The 25,962-nt window shown below is 42.6% G+C and overlaps 1 protein-coding gene and 1 long non-coding RNA gene across 2 annotated transcripts in view; one reads left to right on the top strand and one right to left on the bottom strand.

The window, feature by feature from the left end:
• Positions 1-7,935: 7,935 nt before the first annotated feature.
• LOC121705840 lies at positions 7,936-24,453 on the top strand. Its single transcript, XR_006030901.1, has 6 exons — positions 7,936-8,324; positions 9,254-9,351; positions 18,989-19,143; positions 20,648-20,854; positions 22,146-22,274; positions 24,368-24,453. It is a non-coding gene; the product is annotated as an uncharacterized LOC121705840 (long non-coding RNA).
• The window catches only part of gsg1l (gsg1-like), a 17,124-nt gene continuing 15,409 nt past the window's right edge, over positions 24,248-25,962 (bottom strand). The window contains exon 5 of the mRNA XM_042087108.1: positions 24,248-24,819. Within this exon, the coding sequence (XP_041943042.1) occupies positions 24,489-24,819 (331 nt within the window). The 3' untranslated portion in view covers positions 24,248-24,488. The remainder of the gene's footprint in view (positions 24,820-25,962) is intronic.

Here is a 25,962-nt window from a genome sequence, read left to right as displayed (position 1 = left end):
CCCATTTAAAGAGATACGAGCGGCTATATCAATAATGCATCGCTTTGGGCTGTTGAGCATTCAGAATTGCAATCTTTTTAAGCGTTGTGGATAACCCCGGCGAGAGAAAGGATGAGGGCCTGTGTATCGTTATATAAGAGGGTATTTACAGAATGTTACCTTGAACATTTTATAAATGCTCGACGTAGCACAATGTAAACAGTAGGCCTAATAGGCTATAGGCTACCTATCTGGATTTTTCACGACTGATAAACGACACGAAAGCTAGTAGATAGCCTACTTTATTTTGGACTATGATGACAAAATAATTAGATTTATTTAGCGATAACTTAAGTCGGTGCTGAAAATGAAATCTAATAACTTTAAAATGTGTCATATCATTGATAATTAGTCTTACTGGAAATTAGTTTATGTAAGTCTTTTGGTGGTTCATCCCAAGAGTCTGTTAAGAGATGCTTCGGCCTGCACGCCAGAAGGAGACAGTGTAACAACCATAGGATGAGCATAGAAGACGACCATTTTAGCTTGCATTACATAACATATTCCTATTGGCTTGGCTGAACCAGCTGGCTTGGCAGCATCCTTCCTTATGGCTCAGGATGCATGCGTGTGAGAGCACCATTCACCATTCATTACTGTTTGAGTGTGATGGCGAGACACACTGAGGACTCTGCATGATCTTGATCACACAGACACTAAACGCTACACCTAAAGGAGGAAACCGGAGCCTGTGTATGTTTTAGTGTATGTATGTGGTTGATATATTATATTATGTGGTTTATGGTGTGTGTGTGTGTGTGTGTGTGTGTGTGTGTGTGTGTGTGAGTGAGAGAGAGAGAGAGAGAGAGAGAGAGAGGGAGAGAGAGAGAGAGTGTGTGTGTGTGTGTGTGTGTGTGCAGGGATGTAGTGGAGGCTAAACGCAAGTAAATGCAGGGTATCCACCTCTGAAAGAGATAGAGTTTATCCACCTCTCAAAATAATTCACCAATTGCAGCTTTTAACATTCAAAAACATTGTATTATCCACATTTACAATATGTACACCTCAACACTCTAGGAACCATTCAATACCACTGGTATGGTTATAAACATTGAACAATAATAATAATAATTCATAGTTTACCCACCTCTTATTTTACCAGTACACCCCTGTGTGTGTGTGTGTGTGTGTGTGTGTGTGTGTGTGTGTGCACGTGCCAGTGTAAATGTAGTTGGATGTAGATGGTTTGAGTGCCATCCATCCCCCGAACGTCTCCCCATCTGTCTCCCAATATCATTTCCAGTCTACTTGAAAGGCCATAGCTTACTCAGCATCCTCTCTCTCTCTCTAGGCCCCACTTGTCACACAGCAGTTAGTTTAACAATGGAAGAGCGGAATAACCTGCATTTTCTCTTGAGCACAGGGAACAGATGTCTCTTTTTATAATCTTCTACACATTATGATACATTATTATTATTTATTATATATGTGTGTGTGTGTGTGTATGTAATATTATTGTTTTCATTATCATATAGACACATTATGCATTAAAATACCAACTTAGAGAGAAAAAAGCTCCTGCGATATTGAAAAGGGTTTCCCTTTATTCCGATTGGATAATGAAGAGAGACAAGGCCATTAAGAGTGACAGGAGAGTGGGAGAGAGAGCTGGAGTAGTATTGGGAAGTGACCACAGGTCGGATGCCTGGGTCCCTATGGGTGCACGGACCTGAAGGTGCCATGGACGCTGCAGCCACTTGCACCACAGTTTCCCTGATTTACACCATTTTTACCCCCACCCCCCACCACCACCACCACTAAAAGAAAACAGGAATGTCAATACATGTTGTTTATGCTCAGACCCCTCCTTATTTTCATGTCATTTATGTCGACCAACTCAATTTCTGTGTTTCTTGTGTTGTGTAATTATATCATCAGTGGCCAGTGATGTGTGTTGTTGTTGTATTGGTGTCTGTGCTTGTGTACACTGAGTGTGTATGCGTGTATACATGTTTGTGTGTGAGAGGGAGTGAGAGAGAGAGAGAGAGAGAGAGAGAGAGAGAGAGTGTGTGTGTGTGTGTGTGTATGTGTGTGTCAGTGAGAGGAACTGAACATCTATTTTTTGGGCAGAGGAGCATGAAGCACACAATTCTACAGGGCTACCTTTACTTGTTATGCATGCAGCTCACATCCTGTGACAGCTTCGACAAAGTGCCGGGGAGCTAGAGAGCTTTCTATTTATAGCCAGTGCCGTCTGTTCTCTCTCTCCCTCTCTCTCTCTCTCTCTCTCTCTCTCCCACACCTCTATATCTCTCTCTCTCACCCCCTCCCTCCCTCTCTCTATCTCCCTACCTCCCTGCCTTCATGAGGACGACTTGCTTATTTGGTTGCTATCTAGCTAGCTAGGCCCAGCTTGCCGCAAAATAAACGGAGAAATCCTATACGCCTATTAGAATCCTGTTCGGTCCCTCAGCATAAATAATGGAAATTTGGGAGGGTGAAGAGCACCCACTCAATAATGCATGATGGCAGGGGGGCGACGAGGCCCCAATATGCAGATGGAAGAGGGGCAGAATTCTTTTTTTTTTTTAAATCCCAATCATTTCAGGTTTCAGTCACATGACTCAAGAGCAAGTTATAGTTATTATTATATATTATACAGTTATTATCATTAGTTGTATAACATATAACTATTATAACATAATGATAGTAAGTCTATGTATATGATTGTGGGGCCTTCCCTCATCCTTTTTCTCTCTCTTTTGCTGTCTGTTTTTCCCTCCCCTCTCTGCCCCCTCCCACCCCCCCCACCCCGTGGCTGGCACCACTTTCACTATAGTCACTTCACACCATACAAAGCTTTCCCTCATAGTCAGCTAACTCATAGACATACATACACATACATGCATGCATGCACACACACACACACACACACATGCATCCATGCACACACATATACGTACGTACGCACACACACACACACACACACACACACACACACACACACACACACACACAAATGCACACAGAGACACACACACACACAGACACGCACACTTTAACAACATACTCTGGTATTCTTATAAATGTGTGCTTACTCTAGGTTATAGCACTAAGAGTCAAGGAGATGGAGAGTTTCACGGTTTATGGTGTGTCAATAAAACTCTAGCATATGGAAACCAAATTGTTTGAGGCTAACCTCCAGTTTTCCACATCCTTCTCTAATTTATCTCCATAATCCCTTATAAAACTAACTAACACAACTTAATAACTACATTTATAAGACAGACAGTGAGAAAAACAGCCACAGTAAATATCTAAACCGTGTTAAAGTTGGATCCTGCCAATATCACTATTCCATTGCTACTGTTTGTTGAGGTGACCAAAACAGTGGGATGAGATGTTTCGTAATAGATGGGATGGGCGTCTGAACTTAACCACGCTTGTTTTTGTTATCTAATTTTACCACCGACGTGGGAAAGCAGGATTATGCAGAGTTATGCAAAGGTGCGAGGATTTGTGTGGGGGACGCTCGCACCTGGCAATACTTTGCAGAGTTTGGCAGTCAAATTGCTTTGCCAACGGTAAACTGTGGTCAGGCACTCTCTACACCGAGGGAAATCTGGCATGGCATTTAATAGCTTTGGAGTTGTTGTATATCACCCTCCATTTTAATCGGGGTAAAGCGGGCTGAAATACACCAATCTTTCGGAGATTTTTTTTGTGTGGAAATAATCTATTATTTAGACTCAATGATATGCATTGCCATAATAACAACAAAAAAAACACCTAGTGTATTTATGTTGTGTTATATTCTGCTTTGTTTATTTTTTGAGCACTAGAATCTTCTATGTTGTTTTTATAGATCCAGTTGTGTGTCGCCAGGTCCTCATACCTCCGGGATGTCCAGGATTTACATTACCATTGTGGAGCCACATGACGTTTTAATTTAATACCATGGCGTGTCATATTGACCAGTGCAATCCTATTCAGCACTCCAGCATGCAGAGTTTGACATGAACTCTGTTACACTTTCTTGCATGGCTCTAAAGTAAATATTCACACACCTGTTTTTCCCATCCTGATAAAAAAAGGTAAAGGCCAAGGATAATTATAGTGAGATACAATTCTTGCAATTCTGGACCTTTTGAGACACATGAATACAAGAATAGCTTTGTGTAGTGCTTCATTGTCCTAATGGACCGGGCAGACCCTTCCACCATGATCAGTTTGCCAATCCAAGGGCATACTGCACTGCAGATGACTCAGCCTCCAGTGTTACCATGGAAACCAGCCTCCTTTGCAATCAGTCTCTTAGTAACTGTGTTGTTGCCAAGTAACAGTCTGTGTGTGTTTGTGCACACGCTTGTGTCTGTGTGTGTATGTGTGTGCATGTCTGTGAGTGAGTGTTTAAGTGAGTGTGTGTATGTGTCCGTATGTGATTGTATATACGTTCATATATGTATATGTATGTTCATGTGTTTGTGTGTGTGTGTGTGTGTGTGTGTAAAATACACACATGTGTATGGTTACTCACTTGATGTATATATGTATACATGTTACCTTAATGTCCCCATATGATGCATGATGATGATGACTTAAAAGTAAATCTGCATGACTTCAGCGCTGGCTAAGTCTTCCATAATTAGAGGAGTCCTACTGCTAAATCCTAAAGAACTTAAGACACATTCAGTAAAGGAGCAGAAACCTACAGAATGCACGGCTCTTGCACGGCACTTTAATCAGAGACAAAGTAGCCAAAAAAACAACATTTCCTCTCTTCCATATGCAACTCTTTTTTGCTTCTTTTTTCAACTTTTTCCTCTTTTTTATTTTGCTTATCAAAAAAGCACACTGCTTTATTTCTTCAGTAAGACATGGGTATTGTAGAGGGCTAGCTAGTCTTCTATTTATGATGAGGGATGCTTACTGGGGAGGAGGTGTGTGTCTCCCTCCTCTCTCTCCCTCTCGCTCTCTCTGTTTCTCCCCCTCTCTTCATGCCAGTATTAGAACAGTGCTCTCCCCCTCTGCAGTCTAAAATACCTCTCTACATAAACAACCTCCTCTCCATCGGCACTTTAATAGGGAGAACACTATGCACCAAGGATCAAGAAGCTCATCTGAAAAGAAAACTTCTGCCCTCCCTTTCTCTCCTTTTCTCTCTCTCTCTCGCTTTGTTCCATGCAATAATTTCTGCACACACACACACACATAGAAACACACACACACACACACACAAACACACACATACATGCATTCACATCTAAGCTTCCCAACACACAAACAAGCAAACACACATATTCACAACAGATGCTTTTTTTAGGGCAGTGGAAGAGAAAGGGAGAGAGAGAGAGAGAGACAGAGACAGAGAGAAAGTGGTGTTAACAACCGCCACAGCCATTATAAACAAACAGGCGACCACACGATTCGTCAGGGAGACAAATGTTGGGGGTTGTATTGGGGGGGTGGGCCCCCATGTGTTTATCGATACACAATGCTGATTTCTCCTCTCTGCCTCGGCTTGTTCATTCATGAAGGCTGCTGCTGATCCATCCAGCAGCCAGGCAGCCCACCCACAATCCTCTCCACCTACGGCAGGAGCCCCTCGCTGCCTGGATTGACGTCAGTGCTGACGCACAGGGCCTGGAGTGGCCCGCAGATCAAAGACAGCCACGCGCGCGCCTGAAAAGGAAGTATTTTTAGCTGGCACAGAGAGGAGTGGAGAGGAGAGGAGGAGGGGGAGATGAGAACGATGGAGAGAGGGAAAGAGAGGAAGGAGGGGAGGGTGGCTTGTGTGAGAGGCTGGATGGTCTTTGTCTGCTCCTTTCAAAGTGCATGCAGAGTGTTGTTTTGAAAAGGAGAGAGAGAGAGAGAGAGAGAGAGAGACCCATGGGCGTACATGCATGTACTCATCTCATTCTCTCCCTTTTTCTTCTCCCTGGCCTTGATCCCTCTCTCTTCCACTGTTTGCCACTCTCCTTCTTTGCTTCTCTCCCCAGTGCCAGATTGGTCCCAGATGAGGGCCAGAGCTCAAGCAGTCTCTCTCTCTCTCTCTCTCTCTCTCTCTCTCTCTCACTCTCTCTCTCTCTCTCTCTCTCTCTCTCACTCTGCCCTCATCCTCAAATGTCACTTGTCTTTCACTGCATATGTCCTGGCTCCAGATCAGTGCACAGACACTCAGAAATATCACTGCATTATCTCTGTGTCACAATCCATTCCTGCACATATGTACACACACACACACACACACACACACACACACACACACACACAAATAAGTTGCCTTTAGACAGACACGCGTCTTGCTCTTGATAACGATGCCTCTTAGCAGCAAACATGACTTCACATCACACAAGGTATGGTCCTGCAATGTTTACAAAACAATGTCCCTCTTTCTTCTTTGTATAGATGAAAGAGCTGTTGAAGGCAAAGTGTGCGAGACCAGCTCTCCCCCTCCCCTCCCCTGGCCTTCCACACGACACCTCCCAGACCCGAGCCGCTCTGACTGGTGAGAAATGCTGTGCGAGAGAAGGCAGACGTGGAGGTGGCGTGGTGCTGTGGCTCCATCAGCACACAGGAGCCCACCCCTGCCTCACGGCTTCAGGAACCAGAGGATGCATAGGCTGGCTGTTGTTCATCATCATTGACCTGGATAGAATGGAGACTTTTGAGGACGTGCCTCCGTGCTGGGGGACAGAGGAATGGAGGGTGGTGGTGGTGAATTAGTGTTTGTTGTGTTTCTGCTGAGGATGCACACTCAGCATATTAGAGACGGGCAACCCCAGAGTACCATTAGGGAAGCACCACCCCCACCCCACACACACACACATTTTTTTTTCTAATAGAGACGGATGAGACTGAGGCTGGGGACTTACTGTAAAGCAAGAGCTGGGTATTGTGCCAATAGGCAGCGGCTCATTAAAGGAGAAATTCAGAGCCATCTTGCATGGGTACTCAAGCACTTAGGAAACTGCTTCCTGGCCGGGGTGGAATTAATTGAGTTGTGACCAGTTTTTAATTTTTAAGCTATAAAGAGCTACTAATTGACTTCCAGTGTTGAGATAATAGTTGTAATGGTCTATTTTTCAAAGTGAAATGGTTTTATAGACATGATTTTTAATAGCCAGATTTGTGTTTGAATAAAAGTGCAGACATCATAGAGAGGGAACAGCTCTGCACCGATGCAATAAATAGCCGCTCTAGATTCTTGGCAACAACTTTTTTTTTTCTTAACACCTTTTTTTTACATTTCAGGAACAAGAAGCTGAAGAATATTTTCCTCAGACGCCTCTTAGGATTCTGCCCCCATGTGGCTTCAAGGTGAAACTACATCATTACTTTAACCCCCCCCGCCCCACACACACACACACACACACACACACACACCCGTTCCGGTATTCTTTGGAATAAAGGAAACAAATAATGTTTTCCTTCATATTCCATCTTGCTAACTATCCTCAGCATTATTTGACAAATCACGCTTTTATTTAGGCCTATGATTTAAGAATGTAGGCTTAGTTCACTCACTGTCACGTGTACACACTATCTTACTTCACAACCATTACTAAACACACTACAACAATACAGCTAACACAGAAAAGACTGATAAGAGCAGACTGAATGATCTTCTCTTCCAAAAAACCCTACACAAAATACGATTAGGCTGTTTTGGCTTTATAGGCCTACATGTTGATAAACCAAGAAAAAAATACAGGTTAGGCTGATTGGTATAGACAAATACATATGACCCCATGTATTTCGGGGGGGGGGGGGGGGGGGGTGATAAACATCTATGGTCTTTTGAATGTGTCCCCAACAACAATGAAGTAATGTGTCAATCAAGTGTTGTTTCCTCTTCAGCCACTTGATGGCAGCAAATCTAAGAAAATCACTCTTTTCACCGGCGCATAGGCACATCGTCATTGAACAGCGCACTTAACATTCCCGTAGCCCGTGTGCCTGTCGGGCGCCTGTTCTGAAGATAGACTTAGGTAGGCCTATGATTCTCTACTCTCAACCTTCTTTAGCTCGTCAGATTTAGTTTGAGGTCACGTGTTTCACCTAAGTTTAGAATGAGCAAGAACATCAATCACAAAGTTGTTGCACCTGCCTGCACATTGGTCTGCACATTCCCCATGATGTTTCCGGCTCCCTCTGCAATGATTCAGCAGATGCAGTCGTTAATCTCGGGTCCATGATAAAACTCAGTGTCACTCGGGTGCATGTCCACAGGTCATGTCGCTTGGGAAAGGCCCGTTTCTACTTAAGGGTCTTCAGCTGGCAGCTCACCTTGAAACTATTCTCAGCTGGTACCCAACCGCAGCTTCCTTCCAAAGACATTCCTGGTGAGATTATTTCTCTCAAACCATTTTACTTTTTCTCCATGTACTTGAGATGACAGCAACAAGATGAAGCATTCGCAGTTCTTTTAATTGGTTCCATGAAGCAATGCTAAAGTCAGTCAAGCAGAGAAATATAACATTTGCTACCATATGGTAAATGACAGTAAGAAAAAAGAGCACAGACAATACACCCAGCAGTGGTTCCCTTCATGCTGGAAATGAATAGTATTCATTACACTAGCCAGCTGTTGCTTGGGCAGCTGAATCATCATAATGACATTAACTGGCTCAATGGGAATATTATTGCGAACTGAGACTTAAGTTTGGAGTTACTCTGTAAAGCAAACTGCTGCACTAGCCTACACTGTTTGCTAGTTCATACATCTACAGCTTGTTCATCAGTGATTCGCTATGAAAAGGACTGTGTATGTCATAATCTACTGCAATTTCCAGTTGACCTGCATGTGGTGCGCTTTATTATAGCAATAACAATTAAAACAATACATGCACAGGGGGAAAGTGTTTAAAAGAAACAGAAGCATAATCACTCTCTTGCACAGACACACATGTACACACTCAAACACGCATACATACAGACACAGAGAATGAGACACAGATGCAGACATACACACGCACGCACACACACACATTTTACACTCATGTTGACACACACCTCTGTCAAATGCATTGATTGGTCATTATGGACCAGTCAGTTTGATAGACTACCACAGTCCACTGTCATTCCTGTAATCAAGTATTCGCTCACTGGCCAAGGTTAATAGACGACATGCCACAAGGTTGCCCTGATTAACTATCCCAACCTCCTCCGCACGAGGCAAGACGTGATAATATGACAAAGGCCCTTATTTAACTCTACCATGCCACTTATATTACCTCGTTTGGGCCTTATTTAAACTTCCTCCTTCTTCCAGTCTGTCAGACCCAGAGATGTGGTGCCCTCGCTGACTGGTGTGGAGGGCTCTTAACTGGCGCGGGGATGGATGGATGTGTGTGCCCTATCCAGGCCCTGGTAATTGAACAGTAATTAAAGTGGACATCTCGCACAGACTGGCAGGCCTCACCTGGCCGATTCCGGGATTAGGGGGGACAATATGGCAGCGCAGCTGTTCGGCCAGCCATGGGGACCCACATTTGGGGCGAGACAAACAAACAAGGGAGAGGAGGATGGGAGGGGTATAGAGCAAAGGAAAGAGAGAGGGAGAGAGAGGGGGAATGGGGCTGAAACAAGGAATAACGAATAACACACAGCCCCTACAGCAAGTTCAATATGATCTGTTATTGTCTGCTGCCATAGAGTCTAATGAGAATTGACTCGTTTTAATTGATCAATTTAATTTCCACAGTGACTCGGCGTCATTTATCAAGCTGGAATAACTCGGTTTGCAGCGCCGGCTTTGATTATGTCTAATCAAACACACATATTCTTATTCAAACCTGAGGAATTAATTTCTCATGCTGCTAGGCAATCAATTCAATGTTTTAGCAACTGTCGCATCACAAAATGAGAAACAAATTGCAGAAATACCATTTTTCTGACACTATGGGAGCAAAGACTGATAGCAGCCCTCAGACTCCTCCTTGTTTATCTCTGTGTTGTTTAGTATCACACAACCTCAGTTCGACATGCATTAAACTAGACATGAAGGACGCAACTTAATTCAATCAAGCACAGATATCTTCATTTGTTCTCTGTTGTATGCATCTCTTTTGGGGATCAATCACATTTGTAGAACAAATACTGCACTATAAAGCCCTACTGTGCAACCCAGACATCCAAAAGGAAATCTCATTATGCCATTAACCACTTGCCCTGCTTTAAAGAATCCCCGATTTGAAACTGCATTATTTTTCACAAAGTTAATTTTCATTGATCAGATTGGGGAGCAATGGCGAATGACTGTTTACCTGGCAAAATATACTGCCACAAAGATATCACTGGCAGTACAGGTCGGTCCGTGTATGATTCGTTCATTCGTTTTTTCATTTAAAACCAACAATGAAAAAACGAAAATCTACTTATTTTCTATATCCATTTGTAAAACCAAAATTGAAAACACGGATAACAAGTCATTTTTCATTTTCCGATTTTGTACTCAAAACGAAAATGGACTGGATAACAAGACAAGTTCTCACATTCCTTCATTTGTTTTGTTTACTTGCCAGAACATAATTGGGGTGACCTGGAAGTCACCGTTGTCCTTAAATAGAAAGCATAGCCTACAACATTAATTTACCTAATTATCTTTGTTTTCGGGAGTCAGTTAGTTTATCCAATGTTGCTTAAAAACTATGTCCACGCATACGGGGGTTTAAAATGGAAATTGTTCCAACATATTGCAAAATAATTCCATCCACACGGATACACAAAAACAGCTGTTGAAGGCTGAGCACCACAATCAAAGATATGGCCAATATTATCTACTAGTGTTGCGACAACTAGGGAATCGAATGTTCTGAGCTATCCTGTTAGCGATTGGTTCCGAGGTGGTCATGTGTTTCATGGACGCCATGTTTCATCCCAACATTAAGCAGATCCCCTTTGACATAGTACAGTGAACATTATGAAATTAAATTATGAAAAAAATACAGTTATTTATTTTAAAAATGCGCATATGACTGTTGCGCATGTGACTGCAGTGCAAGACCGGAAAGTGGAAAACAGTTGCACAGTTTCCCCCGTGACTCAAAAAGGCAGAAAGTATGGGAGCAGGAGGACTTATAATTACTCAATATTGTGTGAGGTAAATGTCAATTGCTCTCTTCGACTTATGATAACACATTCCATAGAAAAATAATACAATCTGTCAAAAAAGTTCTAACTCTGCTTTAGAAGTTTGAAGTAAGCCTAGTTTTTTCGCTAGCATTCCATGTACACTGCTCCAAGACTGATTAGGCGATCTGGTCACTCACTACAATGGGCATTTTACAGGGCCATTTAAGATATTGAAGGTAAATATACACTGGAATATTTCAGTATGTAAAGGGCCTTTTACATACTGACAAACATTGATAATATCATTTATAGGCCTGTTAATGGCAAAAATAAGCGATTTATTTCAACATACCGTATTCGCGCCATAGGGTTAAACTGTAGAATCATCCAATGTTGGGATGAAACATGGCGCCCATGATTTGAGTTGTCCGAACTCTATATACGGCTCTGAGGAATGAACTGCAGTATTGGCAATCCACTTGAAACTTTAAACCTTTCGATTTACATAATCAACACTCATATTAGCCTACAGTCTATGGCCAGACAAGTTTCTGACATAATGACCTGGGGCCAGTTCCCCGATAACGTTCACTCTTAGCGCACTAAGAAGACTCGAAAGATATATCTTACCAAAGTTGTTTATGTTCCTAAGTGTGTTCCCCGAAGTGTCCCTTAGGAAGCTTCTTAACACGCCCCCTCTTACGTTCAACGTTACACAGGCTCTGTCCCAAGTGAAGGTGCTGAATTAGTTGGCCGGCGCCGTCTTTGATTCAATACAAGGACACGTTGGATCGCTGCCATAGTTGTTGTTTACTGGACTCCACCATGCTTACCCATTTATAGATCTTAGCCATTTAGAGGCAAATTCTTTGCCAGCTTTTAATTATCAATAGGTATTGCCACTTTGAAAACTTTAATGACATTACGAAATAGCCTAGGCTAATTACCACCGTATTAGTTCTGATACCAAATAAAATAAACTTCATAAATAGGCCTGTATCCATTGCGAACATTGTCAACATACTGTACCATAGTTTGACTTGTACTGCACTGCGCTGATTTCTAAAGACTGCTGCACAGTGGCGGCGACTAGCGTCTTGAGCTCAAACAACGTTAAGAGAGAGCTCACGAATGGTCCAGACCAACCTTACGAACGTGTGACTTACAGAAGATATACTTAGTGTACGAATGTGTCGGGAATCGTGCTATAACGTTAAGAGAGAACTTAAGGAATAGGTTAAGAACTACTTAGCGATAAGAACGTTTTGGGGAACCGGCCCCTGCGCCGTGTCCACACGTAGTCGGGTATTTTTAAATGCGTTTTTGCATTTTGGCCTTTCATCCACACGAAAACTCAGTTTTTGGTCACTGAAACAGATATATATATATATATATAAACATAAACTCTGGCCATTAAACAATATTGGAAACGAGTTATTAAACAATATTGAATCAGTAAACTAACTGACTTCTGAAAATAAAGAGAATTGGGTAAATTAACATTGTAGGATAGAGGCTTAGGCCTTCTACTTCCAGGTCACGCCAATTGTTTTCTGGCAAGTAAACAAAACTAATTAAGGAACGTGAGAGCTTGTCTTGTTATCTGAGTCCTTTTTCGTTTTGATTACAAAATTGGAAAATTAAAAAAGGACTTATTATCCGTGTTTTTCATTTTGGTTTTAGAAACGGATATAGAAAAAACAAGTGCATTTTAGCTTTTTGATTGTTGGTTTTAAATGGAAAAACGAATGAACAAATCATACACGGACCCAGGTCTTTAACCATACAGCGTATATGCATTGACATCAGGGGGGGAAATGGTCAAAGGCTGAAACTCTGTGATAAGGCAGCAGGCACATGGCAAAAAGAACACTCCTCTCCAGAGTCATGCCTACAGCCCTAAACCAGCCTGAAATACAATTCAAGCCAAAGGGAGCACAAATCTTGGTGACACATGAAAATTGTTTCCAAGGGTCATGTCCCTGAACCTGTATTTTATCAGGATGTAATATACTGTTACTACCAATAAAATATTGGCCGAGCTCTTAAATAACCAGCTGCCAAAAAAAGTCTTGCGAAAGGAATTGCAGTGACTTACGTAATGTCCCAAACCCCTAAGCCCCTGGGGGATCTTAAAACCAACTGAGAGAGGGGGGGGGGGGGGGGAGAGAGAGAAAGAGAGAATCCCTCCCATCAGTTAAGGTCACAAGAGATAACTGTCAGCAACCATGAAAAGATAAGTATGGGCCAATGCTCCAATCATTCATGTGCCTGGTGCCCCATGTGTTTTTGTTGTTGTTATGACCCATCTCCAGACTACGAGAGTGGAGTGAGTGTGTGTGTAAACCATCATCCATGTCTATCGCTGGCCTGTGGTTCATGTGACACCCCCACGCTCCGATTCCCCCACAGAGAGAGAGAGAGAGAGAGAGAGAGAGAGAGTGAGCAATGAAATGGAGAGACGCATAGAGGGAGGAATGGAATGGCGGGAGACTCCATCAAGTCTTGTCTGTTCAAATTAAACCTCCTTGGGATAAATCCTCCTGAAGCATCTGTCTCTTCTCCGGATTAATCCACCCATTGATCTAATTGACAGTGAACGCTGGGAACCAATGTCGTTGGAACTGCTTAAACATATACCGCTGTGTAATTAACAAATGACAAATGGACCATGGTGCCATCCATTACAATTTAGAAGATGGAAACCCAAATTGATATCACTGTGTGACTATATCAAAAGGGCCACTGAACTAGCAGAGAGGACTTTTAATTTTAGCAAAGCTATTGATTGCTTTGCCCTCCGATGTAGGAGAATTAGCATGTATTGTTGTAAGAGCCATTGTGGGCTCGTTTGCGTTGGATGGCAATTTGTGTTGGATGGCAATTTTCCCTCAGGGAGAACAGTGTGACATAAAAGTAGCGCTAGTTGCTCCCTGCAGTGGTCACAGTGAGGACAAGATCGTATCAAGACCACAGAGAACTGTATCCAAAGGATTTTTTGCAGTGGAACATTTTCCAGGGTAGAGTTGTATACTGATAATGGTCTCTAAATAAACAAGAAATGTGTGTTTGTGTGTGTGTGTGTGTGTGTGTGTGTGTGTGTGTACATGAGCGCGAGAGTTAGTGTCTCAGTAAATATATAGGACTAATCAGTGTGTGAGACCCTGGGCTGGGTTTGCTGACTTTCTCCAGAGACCTAATGGCTTCTTTTAAAGTGTGTGCAGTCGCACATGTACATAAATCTTTCCCCAGACATTAGGAGAGGGGTGGGGTCAGTGGCACAACAGTGACACAGTACACAACCACAGGCCTAAATGTCCCTCTAATCTGCCCCATAACGCATTTTAGGCGGCCATTACAGCACACAGTGGCCCATCTATCACGCTCGAGAAGGACATTAAAACACATTACACACAGAGACCACTGTAAACAGGCCACTGTGAAGCAGGATATGTTTATCAATGGGGACAACAGGACAGGCGACACAATGAAGTGAGTGATGATGGCCAGGCTGGGGGATGTTGCACTTCTGACCTCCGCTTCAGAAATCTGTCACCATTGCACCGTCAGCATGTTAATGTGCAGAGACGAGTAAGGTGTATTACTGGTGGATTTGTGGAATGATGTGTGGCCGAATGGACACCCCTAATTCTGGGACTCGTTTCTGCCACAGGAAAAAAGAGAACAGAGGAAAAAAACGAATGGACGCACAAGCGATCGGGTCATTAGTGGTCTCACAAATAATGAAAGCACAGCTGTCGCTCAGCAGAGCTCTTAGGCCAGGGCTGCGTCCAGCACATTCCCCACTTCTGCAGTCAATAGGCCACCTTCTGCTGTCAATTACCAAACGGGGGAAAACAAAACAGAAATATTCAAACTGTTATTCAAAGTGTAGGTTTCTGTTCTTATTGAAAATGACTGTACTAAACATATGAGCACGGTGGATATTGACCTACAAAAGTGGCCAATAAATAAAATGGTTGAATCAAGACATCTATGACGTGTGGTTGAGCTGCATATAGCATGTTTATTTGTCAGTCATTTGGTTTTATAGCACTCAATCAATCTTATTACACCATCAAAACAAAAAACAGGTCATTAATATTTCAATGAATGGAATCTATTTGCTGTTTTTTTTTTAAATTATTTTTTATTTGGCTGATGCTTTTATCCAAAGCGACTCACAAATGTCAATTAATTATGACACCACTCCTCTCCACTCCACCACTACCGCACTATGGCTTCACATGAGGAAACATCACTCGTAGGGCTGGGCGATATGGCTGAAAACTGTATCACGATATAAGTATTTCATATCAGTCGATATCGATAATTATTGAAATTTAAAAAAATATATTTTCAGATAAGGACCCGAATGGAAAAAAAGTTAAATTTAAACATTTTTATTTTAAACTTAACCTTCCTCTGATTTTAATCACCTCAGTTATCAATCAAAGCAAACAGGGAAAAGAAATACCAACACAATCATGAAAAACACTCAAATAAATAAATGTGCACATAAGTCTGAATGAAAAGTAGGCTAGCACTGGTTGAAGCCTGGAAATATTGTAAACAAAGTAGGCCTAGCTTAATTTGCTAGTTTATCATAGTCCACTGGTTAGACTGTTCAGTTTCCCCACGTATGTTTAAGTTTCAAATGAATACTTTTTCTCCTTGGGACGGGCCCGTTTGAGTCTTGGAAAATACTTTTCCATTTGCATCGGGATTGATGATTAGAACTTAGTACGACGGAGTATTAGGGCCACACATGAAGAAAAAAATATTTTTGCCATTGCGAGATTAAACTCGACATGTTGACTTTAAAGTCGCCATGTCGACATTAAATTGACATTTCGAGAATAAAGTTGAAATATCATATCTAGCCTACTTTAATCTCGACGTGTCGACTTTAAAGTCGACATGCTGACATTAAACTCGCAATACAGTAGGCCTACATAGCATACACAGTTTAAGCTAGCCTACACTAACACACAATATGTTACATGAATAATGGGCTTCAAATCAAATAGATGTTATTTCAGATAGATTGCTAGATTACAGATATTCAGATTGCGTCTTGTCTGTTAACTACTCATTGCCGTCATCGTGAAGTGCTGTATCTCGCGGTTGGAAATACCATGCACTATGCCGTTTAGGCTATATAGCTAGAATAATACATGTATCCAATGATATAATGTTTCTATACAAAATGCTATTTCACTCTGTTTTACGTGGGTAAGGCCACCGCACATTCAAATAACTGCCCTTCATGAACCACAGGCCGTCACTCTAGGTTAAAGGTGCGATTTGTAGGATTGTTACCGAACGTTCTGTAGCCCAAAATCAAAACACTGGGGAACGTTCTCAAGACTACCAGACGCGAGCCTCTTCTGGGTTGCCAGATGTAATGAAGACTTAAGTTGACCTGCAGCTGCTTTAACGTTTCTCCAACCATGACCCAGCTACCTACACATTACGGAAACAGTGAAAACAAAAAATACCTCTCTAACCAACGTAACATATTTAGCTGAAGTTAGCGATGCAGATGAAGTTTAGCCTAGGCTACCTGTTGTGGAGAAATATGGCCAGCTCTGCGTCAGACTTGATATTCTTCGTTTGACGAAGACGTCACCATATGCTCCTCTGATGTCCACCTAATTTGTTTCTTGTTTTAATTTTGTAAATTTGCCTGCCTCTCATAGGCGTTCATGACTACAACTGACAGCTGTTGACAGTTGGCTTTTGCTAATTTGGCATCCCAAATAGGAGGACGTGCTAGCCCATTATTAATACGCTATTCTAGAAATCGTTCAAAACATAAACGAAATTTCCAAGAGATTCCGCCCCGTAACTTTTTTTCATGGGTTTTACGGGGTTTTACAGGTTAGACTAATGTTGTCAAATAAGACATTACTTCAGTTCATCGTGTTTCCTTACTCTCTGACAACATATGGTGATCATTTTTGGAATGGTTACAGTTTATTTTCCATTATTTCCTACATACTGGACCTTTAACTAATTTCTCTAAAACTGCTTTTCCATGTCTCACCTGCAATAAACATAGGAGGCTATAAACACAGGTATAGCCTAAGCATATATACTATTTTGATCCCGTGAGGGAATATGTGTGCATGTATACTTTATTTATGCACTATGTGTGCATATGTGCGCATGTAGGCTACATGGGGTGGTCGGGAGGAGGACAGCTTCATTCGTTCCTAGACATTCAGCAATAGGCTGTTTTGCATCCATTACAAACAAGCAATGTGAAATTCTAGGATTGGAGCGCCTAGTATGCCTAGTCTAGTGCTTAAGCATGAAGTTGAACCTTTAGATAAAAAACACTCTTTAATAATAGGCCTACAATAAATAAATAAACCGCTAATGACGTTTAGGCTACTTTTGACCATCGCATTTATCGCCTGTAACTCCGTGATAAAGACCTACAGGAAAGCCCAGGCTATGCCAGCAGCACTCTTTAGGCGTCGGGGAGTGAGGTTTACCAACGTTCCACAAGCACAGCTAAGCTAGCTGGCATCCGTTACAAGTGCACGGGGCAAGGACTCATTGAGAGTCTGTGTTGAGGTAGGCCTACTTCTATCGCTTACTCTGGTAGAGTTGCACATACTAGCTACAATGCAAGATATATTTAGCCTATTTATGGACATAAGGCGGGAGGTGTGTGCTGCTTTTAATTATCGAATGTTCTATCGAACATATTTTTTATTGATATTGATTACATGTCTATTGCGATACATATCGCTATCGTTTTATCGCCCAGCCCTAATCACTCGAATTGCATCATTTCATCTCTCTTGAATAGGTGAGGTGTTTGATGCCTTGTGGTCTCTGTAAGACTAGTCTGACCTTGTGGGCCCACATGCATTTCACAGAATTCTGAAACTCAATGCGCTGTTCCTCTCAGATCAGAGAAGCCCCACTCACAGCATGTAGGCTACTAAGTACACCACGAAAGGAATACCCAGTAGTGGCTGTGAAACAAGGAAAAGACACCAAAATAAAGACCTTAAAACCACAGACAATCTGTGTAAGGGACCTGAGCATCTGAGATAGACATTCTGAGATGTCATGGAACACAGCAGAGTCTGCTGCGACATGTCACAAACACTTCTGGCATTTGGCCAAAGCAGCCCTCGCAAGCCCACGGAGGAGATTAACTTTAATTAGAGACGACCTCCGTTTGATTCATCTCTGGAGTCTCGGCGTGATACATCTCCCCTCTCACCCAGACCACTTAATCTGCTGCTTCAACTGCCGCCCCACCACGGGCCCCGTCGGCGCATCCCAGAATGAGTCGGCGTGCCGTAAGAGGAACCCTGCACCACCACCAGACAGACGGCTTCATTCGCGGGCGAAGCCTCTCCAAGGTGCGGAGCAAAGGTGCCGAAGCCAGGATGCGCTGTCTCATCATCACCGCAGCTGACCCCACGTATACTCGGTTCATTTGAACAGCAACCTCCCACTCAGTGGGACCGTGAGCTCTTACAGTCTTGCAGGGAAGGAGGAAGAACATATGCTAGGGGCACTGCTGCTTGTAGTGGCCTTAACGTGTGCTCTTTAAGGAGATTTTGTATTTCCAATACTGGAAGCCCCCCCTCCTTTGCCATGAACAGAGGCACAGCTGTTTGCCGAGGTGATTGAACACCTTTGGAAGGAAGTGAGTCTTTTAGAGGCTACCCCAGGAGAGCCCTCTCACTCTTTTGTCCGCATCTCTCTCGCTTTCACTCTCTGGCTATTTATCTTCTGCTTTTTTACATCCCTTTTGCTGCTCTCACTTTCACTTAGCCTACTGTCTTCTGTTTCCTTTCTTCTCTCTCTCTCTCTCTTATCTTCACTTTCTTTTGCTCTTCTCCCACTCTCTGCCCCCCCCCCCCCCCCCCCCCCCCTCTCTCTCTCTCTCGCTCATAAGCAGACCTTGGAGCAGATGGCAGTGGCGCCGGCAGAGGAACAAGAGGTTCCAGAAGGAAGAAGGGAAGGAGGGGGGTAAAGGAGTGAAGCGATGGCAGGAGGAGAGGGAACAGACGAGTGCAGGGTTGTGAGGGGGCTCTGCCAGATGTGAGTGTCAGTGTAAGTGTGCCAAGGAAGCCGCTCCTTCTCTTCTCCTCTCCTCTCTTATCGCCTCATCAGAGAGGAAGTGAGGTATAAACACTTAACTGGGAATGTAGTTTGAATCCTCATGGACTAATGTCACTGACACACAAAGAAGTAATTTCAAGTCAAATATATCAATTATTTAAGAATATATAATATCAATATTTATGAATTATACAAAAAATCTCAAACTGGATGTGCAAGAGAACCATCTAATATATGTGTCCTCAAAACAGCAAAGCTTACAACACAAAGAAAGTTTTCAAGGCAACACTAGCTTGCTGAAACTAAGAATCGAGGCATGTCCGAATCAAATATTTCTGTGAAATGCTGCCTTCTAAGATACCTTCGTTTTGACAAATTTTGAAGGCAGCATAGATGTATCCTTCATGCTGCCTTCAACGTCCAAAATTCTATTTAATTGTGAGCAGGTATTGCTGCAGTCAAACATTACGTGTCCATATTTTACACAAAATTTGCGCACAGGGAGAGTCAAAACTCTTAGACTTATAGGCTGTTAATGTTAATGTTGCTGACATGTAATTGTAAACATGGGTTTGATGTTTTTTTGACACTTTATTTCTCAACTCATAAATAGGCGCTTCTCCTGTGGCGCAACAGGTTAATGCCTACACATTGCTTTTTCACGCAGTCGACATGGGTTCAATCCTCCCCCATCACAGGTTTTTTTGTATTATTATTTATTTATTTATTTTTAGACCAGCAACGCTTCCTCAATTTAGGCTACAGATAGACTAGGTGGCCACAGAGAGCCTGACCAGCAGTCAGTGAGATGTTTGAAAACTTAACCATGACCAATACTTTGAAGACCTATTGACTTGGCCAACTGCTGTAGCAAGACAACACCGTACGTAGCCATGATCAGCCTTGTTAACCTGCTACAATCATATATCAGCTGACTTCTTCTAATTGCATAGCCTAAGTCAAGTAAATTTCACGATGGGTTATCAGCTGGTTCGTGGCCCAAGTACGTAGATGAATGGTTATCATGTAAGGTTTTTATTACCGTGATGTTTCGGCCAGCTCAAGCCCTTCATCAGACGTGACGATGACGGGCCACGTCTGATGAAGGGCTTGAGCTGGCCCGGAACGTCACAGTAATAAAAACATAACCATTGGGAGCATATACTGGTGTTGCGGACTTTTTCCTCTCTTTCTCATCGTCATTTTTTTGTCCAGCACCCAGGATCAGACTTGGATGTGCGTGCGTTTTATCCTCTTTACACTATCATGTAAGAGGTTTCATTTAGGAAGCAGGTTCGATACCCACGTGGGGGGGGGGGTGGGGGGGGGGGGGGGGGAGGATACAGATACAGAAGGTTCATGCTCAATTTCCATGACCTTGTAACTTCTGCAGAACCAGTATGGACGAATGACTTGTGCCGGTGTGGTGGCATGTTCCATTAGGAAAACATGTAATTATACCTTACATGTAAAGATGCCTTGTCCTCCCCAGCAGGTGACTGAATGTCAGCCCTTCTGTTCCAGTGGATGGAGGAAGACGACGACCGGACATAATCAAAAGCTAGGGAGCGGCCGGCCGAGAGTGAATGAATCAGACTGACGTTTCCATTACCAGGCTCGGGCTCCCACGTTTGGTGGCGTAACAATGCAAGGGCCAAGGTACGGCCCCATCTGTTATGCTTACACATTTTCACGGGCACAGGTGCGCAAGCCATTATTCTCATTCTGTCCCCTCTGTTGATAGATGTCCGCTCCCCCTTTTCTCATTCAAATGCTTTGGAAATGGATGCTCGCTCAGTGGTAGTACTAGTTTGTGCAATCTTGAGACATGTCACGTCCACTAAACTGATTTGTGTCACCGGCCTTAAAAATGAGAATAGGGATCTGGTTTGGCGGAGTTGTTTTTACAATGACACAATATTGATGAAACCATTTAAAGGAAAGTAAGTGGAAACTGATGGCAGAAATGTCTATCTAGTTTTAAGAGATGAAACAATACATGACACATGCATACATTTACACAATAAAAGACACATATGCGCAGGTATTAAGGCAAAGAGAGTTGTCCATCTGAGAGTGCTGTTAGCTAATACTAAAGGTTTTGCAATATCAGAAACACTTCATTACTGCATTGAGGGATAACAGCTACTGACCAGATGATAGGGTAATTTTTCATTCACAGACAAAACTGTTAATATCTGTTGTGAGAGTGGACCTTTTAAGGGAAGAAGACACTTGCCTTCATACAGTACACACAGCTGCAAGCTTTCAAGTTAGATAATTGTGTCACTTTCAAAAACATAAAGTACTATAAATGTATGCGATGCACACTGTGAATGTATACACCCCAGAACACACACAAATGTGCACGTGCGTGTTCCTCTGTGGTAACTGAAAAATCAATCCGGTTTAATTGAAGTGCTTGCGCTATACTGGCGGGGTGGGGGGTTGCTTTTGAACACCGATTGAGAACAGCTCCCACCATTTGCAGAAACAAGCAGCTTTTTGGCTGCCAGTAAATGCTGTCTGAATTAAAGCTTGAATCTCATAAATCTTCCATTCAGAAGAAATCATTTCCATCACAAGTGGCTGAATGGGGACCACATACATACTGTATAGGCACCAGTGCAGCTGCAACTTCTCATAAAACACGCCATACAGAACACAGCACACTGTTTGGAATGTTGTTCCTTCAAGATGTCTGCTATTTGACTAAAAACGCTGTGGAAAAAATGGCTTGAAAGGGTCACAATTCATTGTTCTGAAACAGAGGTGCACTTTCTAAAGACAGGTTTTGTGGTAGTCTCTCAAGTACACATCCAAATACACGTGAATAGATATGTGTCATGTTTTTACCTTGAATTGACACAAAGACTTTGAGAGAGAAAAAAAACACTACAGTGAATGGCTGTCTAAACACAAATTTGCTCTTATTTTTCACACACTACAGTGTGGTCGTTATTATTTTTCTGAGTCATTCCTCTTTTATTCAGCTCCCCCCAGAGATAGCTGACCGCTGACAGCCGAGGTGAGTGCACCAGAAGCCCTGTTTCAGCAGCGTTCTATAGCTGAGAGCGGAGATCAGCGGGCGACCTGTCACTTTGACTGACAGCCCTCTTCAGGTGAGAGCCCAAGCACATCAGTGTGGAGGAGCGCAGGAGCTCCAGGCATGAAAGAAAGAGGAGGATAGAGAGAAAGAGGCAAATTGAAAGAGGGGGAAAATAAATCTCTTGATATTTTTGTCTTCACAGGGAGCTCCAAAAATAAAATAAAAAAAATATATATAAAAATGTATACTTGTGTGCTTCAAAGCCAAACAATGTTATATTGATAGGAAAATGTTTCCTTGCTTCACAAAAAGTGTGGCTTTAACCAAGCTGTCAAAATAATCACTTAACAAGAGAATTTTTTAAACAACTTTTTCTTTTTGGTGAAATGAAAAATGACAAGGGCAAAAGTGCATACACAGTATAAAGAACTAATACATTGAAAGACAGACTTGATCATCCACTAGTACAGTTTCATCAGTCAAAATCAAACTCATCACTGCCCACTGTTCAAGAAACCCTATAATGCTTTCTCTACAGACCACGGGAGACATACAATTACACTGGCATGAACTAACTTTGGTGGCCAAAAAGAAAACTTGGTTGTGCTGCTAACAGAGAAGAGTGTGTTGAGTGTGCAGTTCTTGCACTCTTTTGAAGGCATATTTTTCATTATGACTGATGTCTTAACTTAGAAGTGAAGTCAGCGATTTACTCAATTTCAAGCCCATAACATTTTTTGTCACATTCAGCAGTCATCTCCTCACAACCGCTAGCTGCCCATTCTGTGAGTACACTGTAAAGAAACTGGTCTCTGTAGGCAGCCCAAGCTCAACAAACAAAGTGGGGGTAGCCTGTCCCACAAACAAATACGAAACCTTGTATGGAGTTTCTCTGGGAATACTGAAGGGAGGGGTGAGCTACCTCTCTGTTGTGTTTTGTTTGGTCCTTGGTTAAAATATAATGTACGTTGTTTTGGACAAAAATGTAACGTGACATCCTGTGCTATCGCTGACTGCACCTTTAACCCAGTCTTTTTGCTTTGACTGATTTAAGTTATGCGTAGGTTACTGTTTTAGATGTTTATGACAAGTTTGTTACACATACACACATGTTGACATAACTTAACTCTGTCAAAGTGCCACTATTACTGTACTGGGTTGTTAAACAGTCAACAACAGTTTATGTTGCACCAGTGTGCCAATAACATTCATGTTAATATCCCAAGAGTATCATCATGCCTAAATATGAAAACTGTACTGTCTTTAACTGGACACACAGTCAGATTGCTGCTTATGATCAGTGATAATTACTATGGAGTGATGACCCTATAGGCAAACAACTGTAAATGGGACCCCCTCTAAACTGTCTTAATTCACTGATCAGGGCCTAGCTGTGGTTGGAGTTGCCCTTTGCCTGCTGCTCCTAATAACACCTAATAATAATCATTTGATTTCAAGCCTACTCTCTCTACATTAATGCGCTATTCCCATGTATTTATTTACCTTCTTTAGTTACCTGGATAGAGAGCACAGTTTGATTTCTAACATAATATCCATGTCACACACACACGCACACACACACGCACACACACACACACACACACACACACACACACACACACATTCATACACAGAAGATCAAGAGAGAGAAAAAAGGCATATTCTAGCAAAACCTCACGGCAAGAGCAAAGGAACTCATAAAAACCCACCAGTAAAATGCTGACCAAAGGAATAAGAGTTGCCAATGGCATCCGGTGGTAGGTGGTTGCAGAGAAACATACCATTCCAAACCAGGCTCTGAAACTATTCTACACGCCAATGCAACAGAGCTGCCCTCAGGAGAATGGTCACAAAACAGGCTCAGGCGATACATCAGTGCGTGGCAGTGTTTGTATTTAAACTCAAGCTGGCAAAAGCATACAGACTCACAGACTGCTGTTCATTTGTCCCCATTAACATCATCTCTATGCTAGAGCACAGTCTTGTTATCATAGTATCAACAGTTTTCTTCATACTCTAGAATATATATATATATATATAATACAGTATAAGTATATGAGTGTATATATCCCTACCCCCATACACATAAAATATGACCTCTATTGTACTGTAAGATAAATCTGACAGGTTGTCCTGTTTTCCTCCCCTACTGATCCCAATTCCCAGAGCGTTAGTCCATCTCAGTTCTGAGAACAAGTCTCCTGTGTAGAGTTCACCCACTGGACAAGGCCACCTAAGCACTAAGAAGCCTGGGCGTCAGGGTGTCCAGCCCCAGGCCTGTAGCCCCTCAGCACTGCTCCTCACCCAGGGAGTCACAGTTCTCGCCCAGGTCCATGGAGCTGGAGGGCCCACGGTGGAGCTTACCCCTCCCACCACTGCCCCCTCCTCCTCCTCCTCCTCCCCCGTGGCCTGGGTACACATCCACGGAGCTGGACACAGACTGGACGGAGCGGTCGCGGAAGTAGTGGAAGGTCTCGGGGTCCAGGAAGGTCTGCTCCTCGCGGAGGCCCTGCTCGAAGAGCTTACGCTTGTGCCGGAACTCGATCACCGTCTTGGTGTAGGAGTTGAGGGTGGTGACCGAGGCGGCCATGCAGCAGGTGAACGAGCCCCACGCCAGACTGGAGAGACAAGACCAGCGAAGAGAGAGAGTGAGAGAGAGACAAGTGAGGAATTCTACAGAAGCACAGTCTCTGTGAGTACTGAATACAGCATGTGTTTCTTATCCAGGTTTGTCGTACAGGTGTAAGATGTATCAAACTACCTATATCTGCATGATGAAGTATTAAGGATAAAGCATCATGGAAGAATAATCAACTCTGATAGCAATTATTTTAGGGTTTCAAAACTAGCCTACTTTTAGTTAGCCATGTGGCCCCTATTGGCATTAAACACAGACACCCTCCCCTCCCCCAATGAAATGCTAATGTACTGGTTCCAAGGGCTATCAGATCCACAAGACAAAGGATGTTACCTTGCTATACTGAATCCATATGTCATGAAATGTAAATATATTCATGTTTGGTATCATTGTAATAGTCTCAGTACAAGGATTGTAATGATTTGATTGTAAGAATGTTTGGAACATTATATAAGTGATATTTCTGATATATAAGATATCTCTCCTCATGCTATTCAGATAGGTGTGAGTAGGTGTGTCTGATGCCATGTGGAGAACCAACCACGTGGGATTGTTTTGCCGCCAATTCTTTCTTTGTTTAACCCATACAAAAGTGACTAACTTGCATTGTATGTCAGAAGAAGATGGAGTACTGAAGAAGAGTGAGAGAGGTTGATCCAGCAGAGGCCATGGCCTCTGTGCCATGGCCTACATAGACCATTTTTTTACTCTCTCTGCTTGTAACAGAATAAACCTGATTCCTGAGTGTTCCTGAAGTTTGCCAGTCTAAGTTAATATTAAGTATTTATTCACCACAATTACTTTCAACTCAGAACAGATTCATTACTGATCATCTTCATCAAAAACAAAGTTCACCTTCAGAAATGCCTATAATCATTTTAATGAAAACTCTTTTTTTTCTACTGAATCGCAGAGCTAGCTGCTTCTATCCTGAAATGTGATCTTGTGATCCAGAATTCTAATGAATACTAATTCATTGTGAATTTTTACGCCTCGGCATCTCTGGGTACTTAAAACAAACACAGTGCATTGGTCATACATTGTTACTGACAGATAACAAGAAACCGAATTTGAGTCAAGTTCAATCATAACAAACATGTACAATCACCAGCACATAAGGCTT

This window comes from Alosa sapidissima, chromosome 3 (genome assembly GCF_018492685.1).
Source record: "Alosa sapidissima isolate fAloSap1 chromosome 3, fAloSap1.pri, whole genome shotgun sequence".
Taxonomy (NCBI): Eukaryota; Metazoa; Chordata; class Actinopteri; order Clupeiformes; family Clupeidae; genus Alosa; species Alosa sapidissima.
This window is presented reverse-complemented; position numbering and strand designations above follow the sequence as displayed.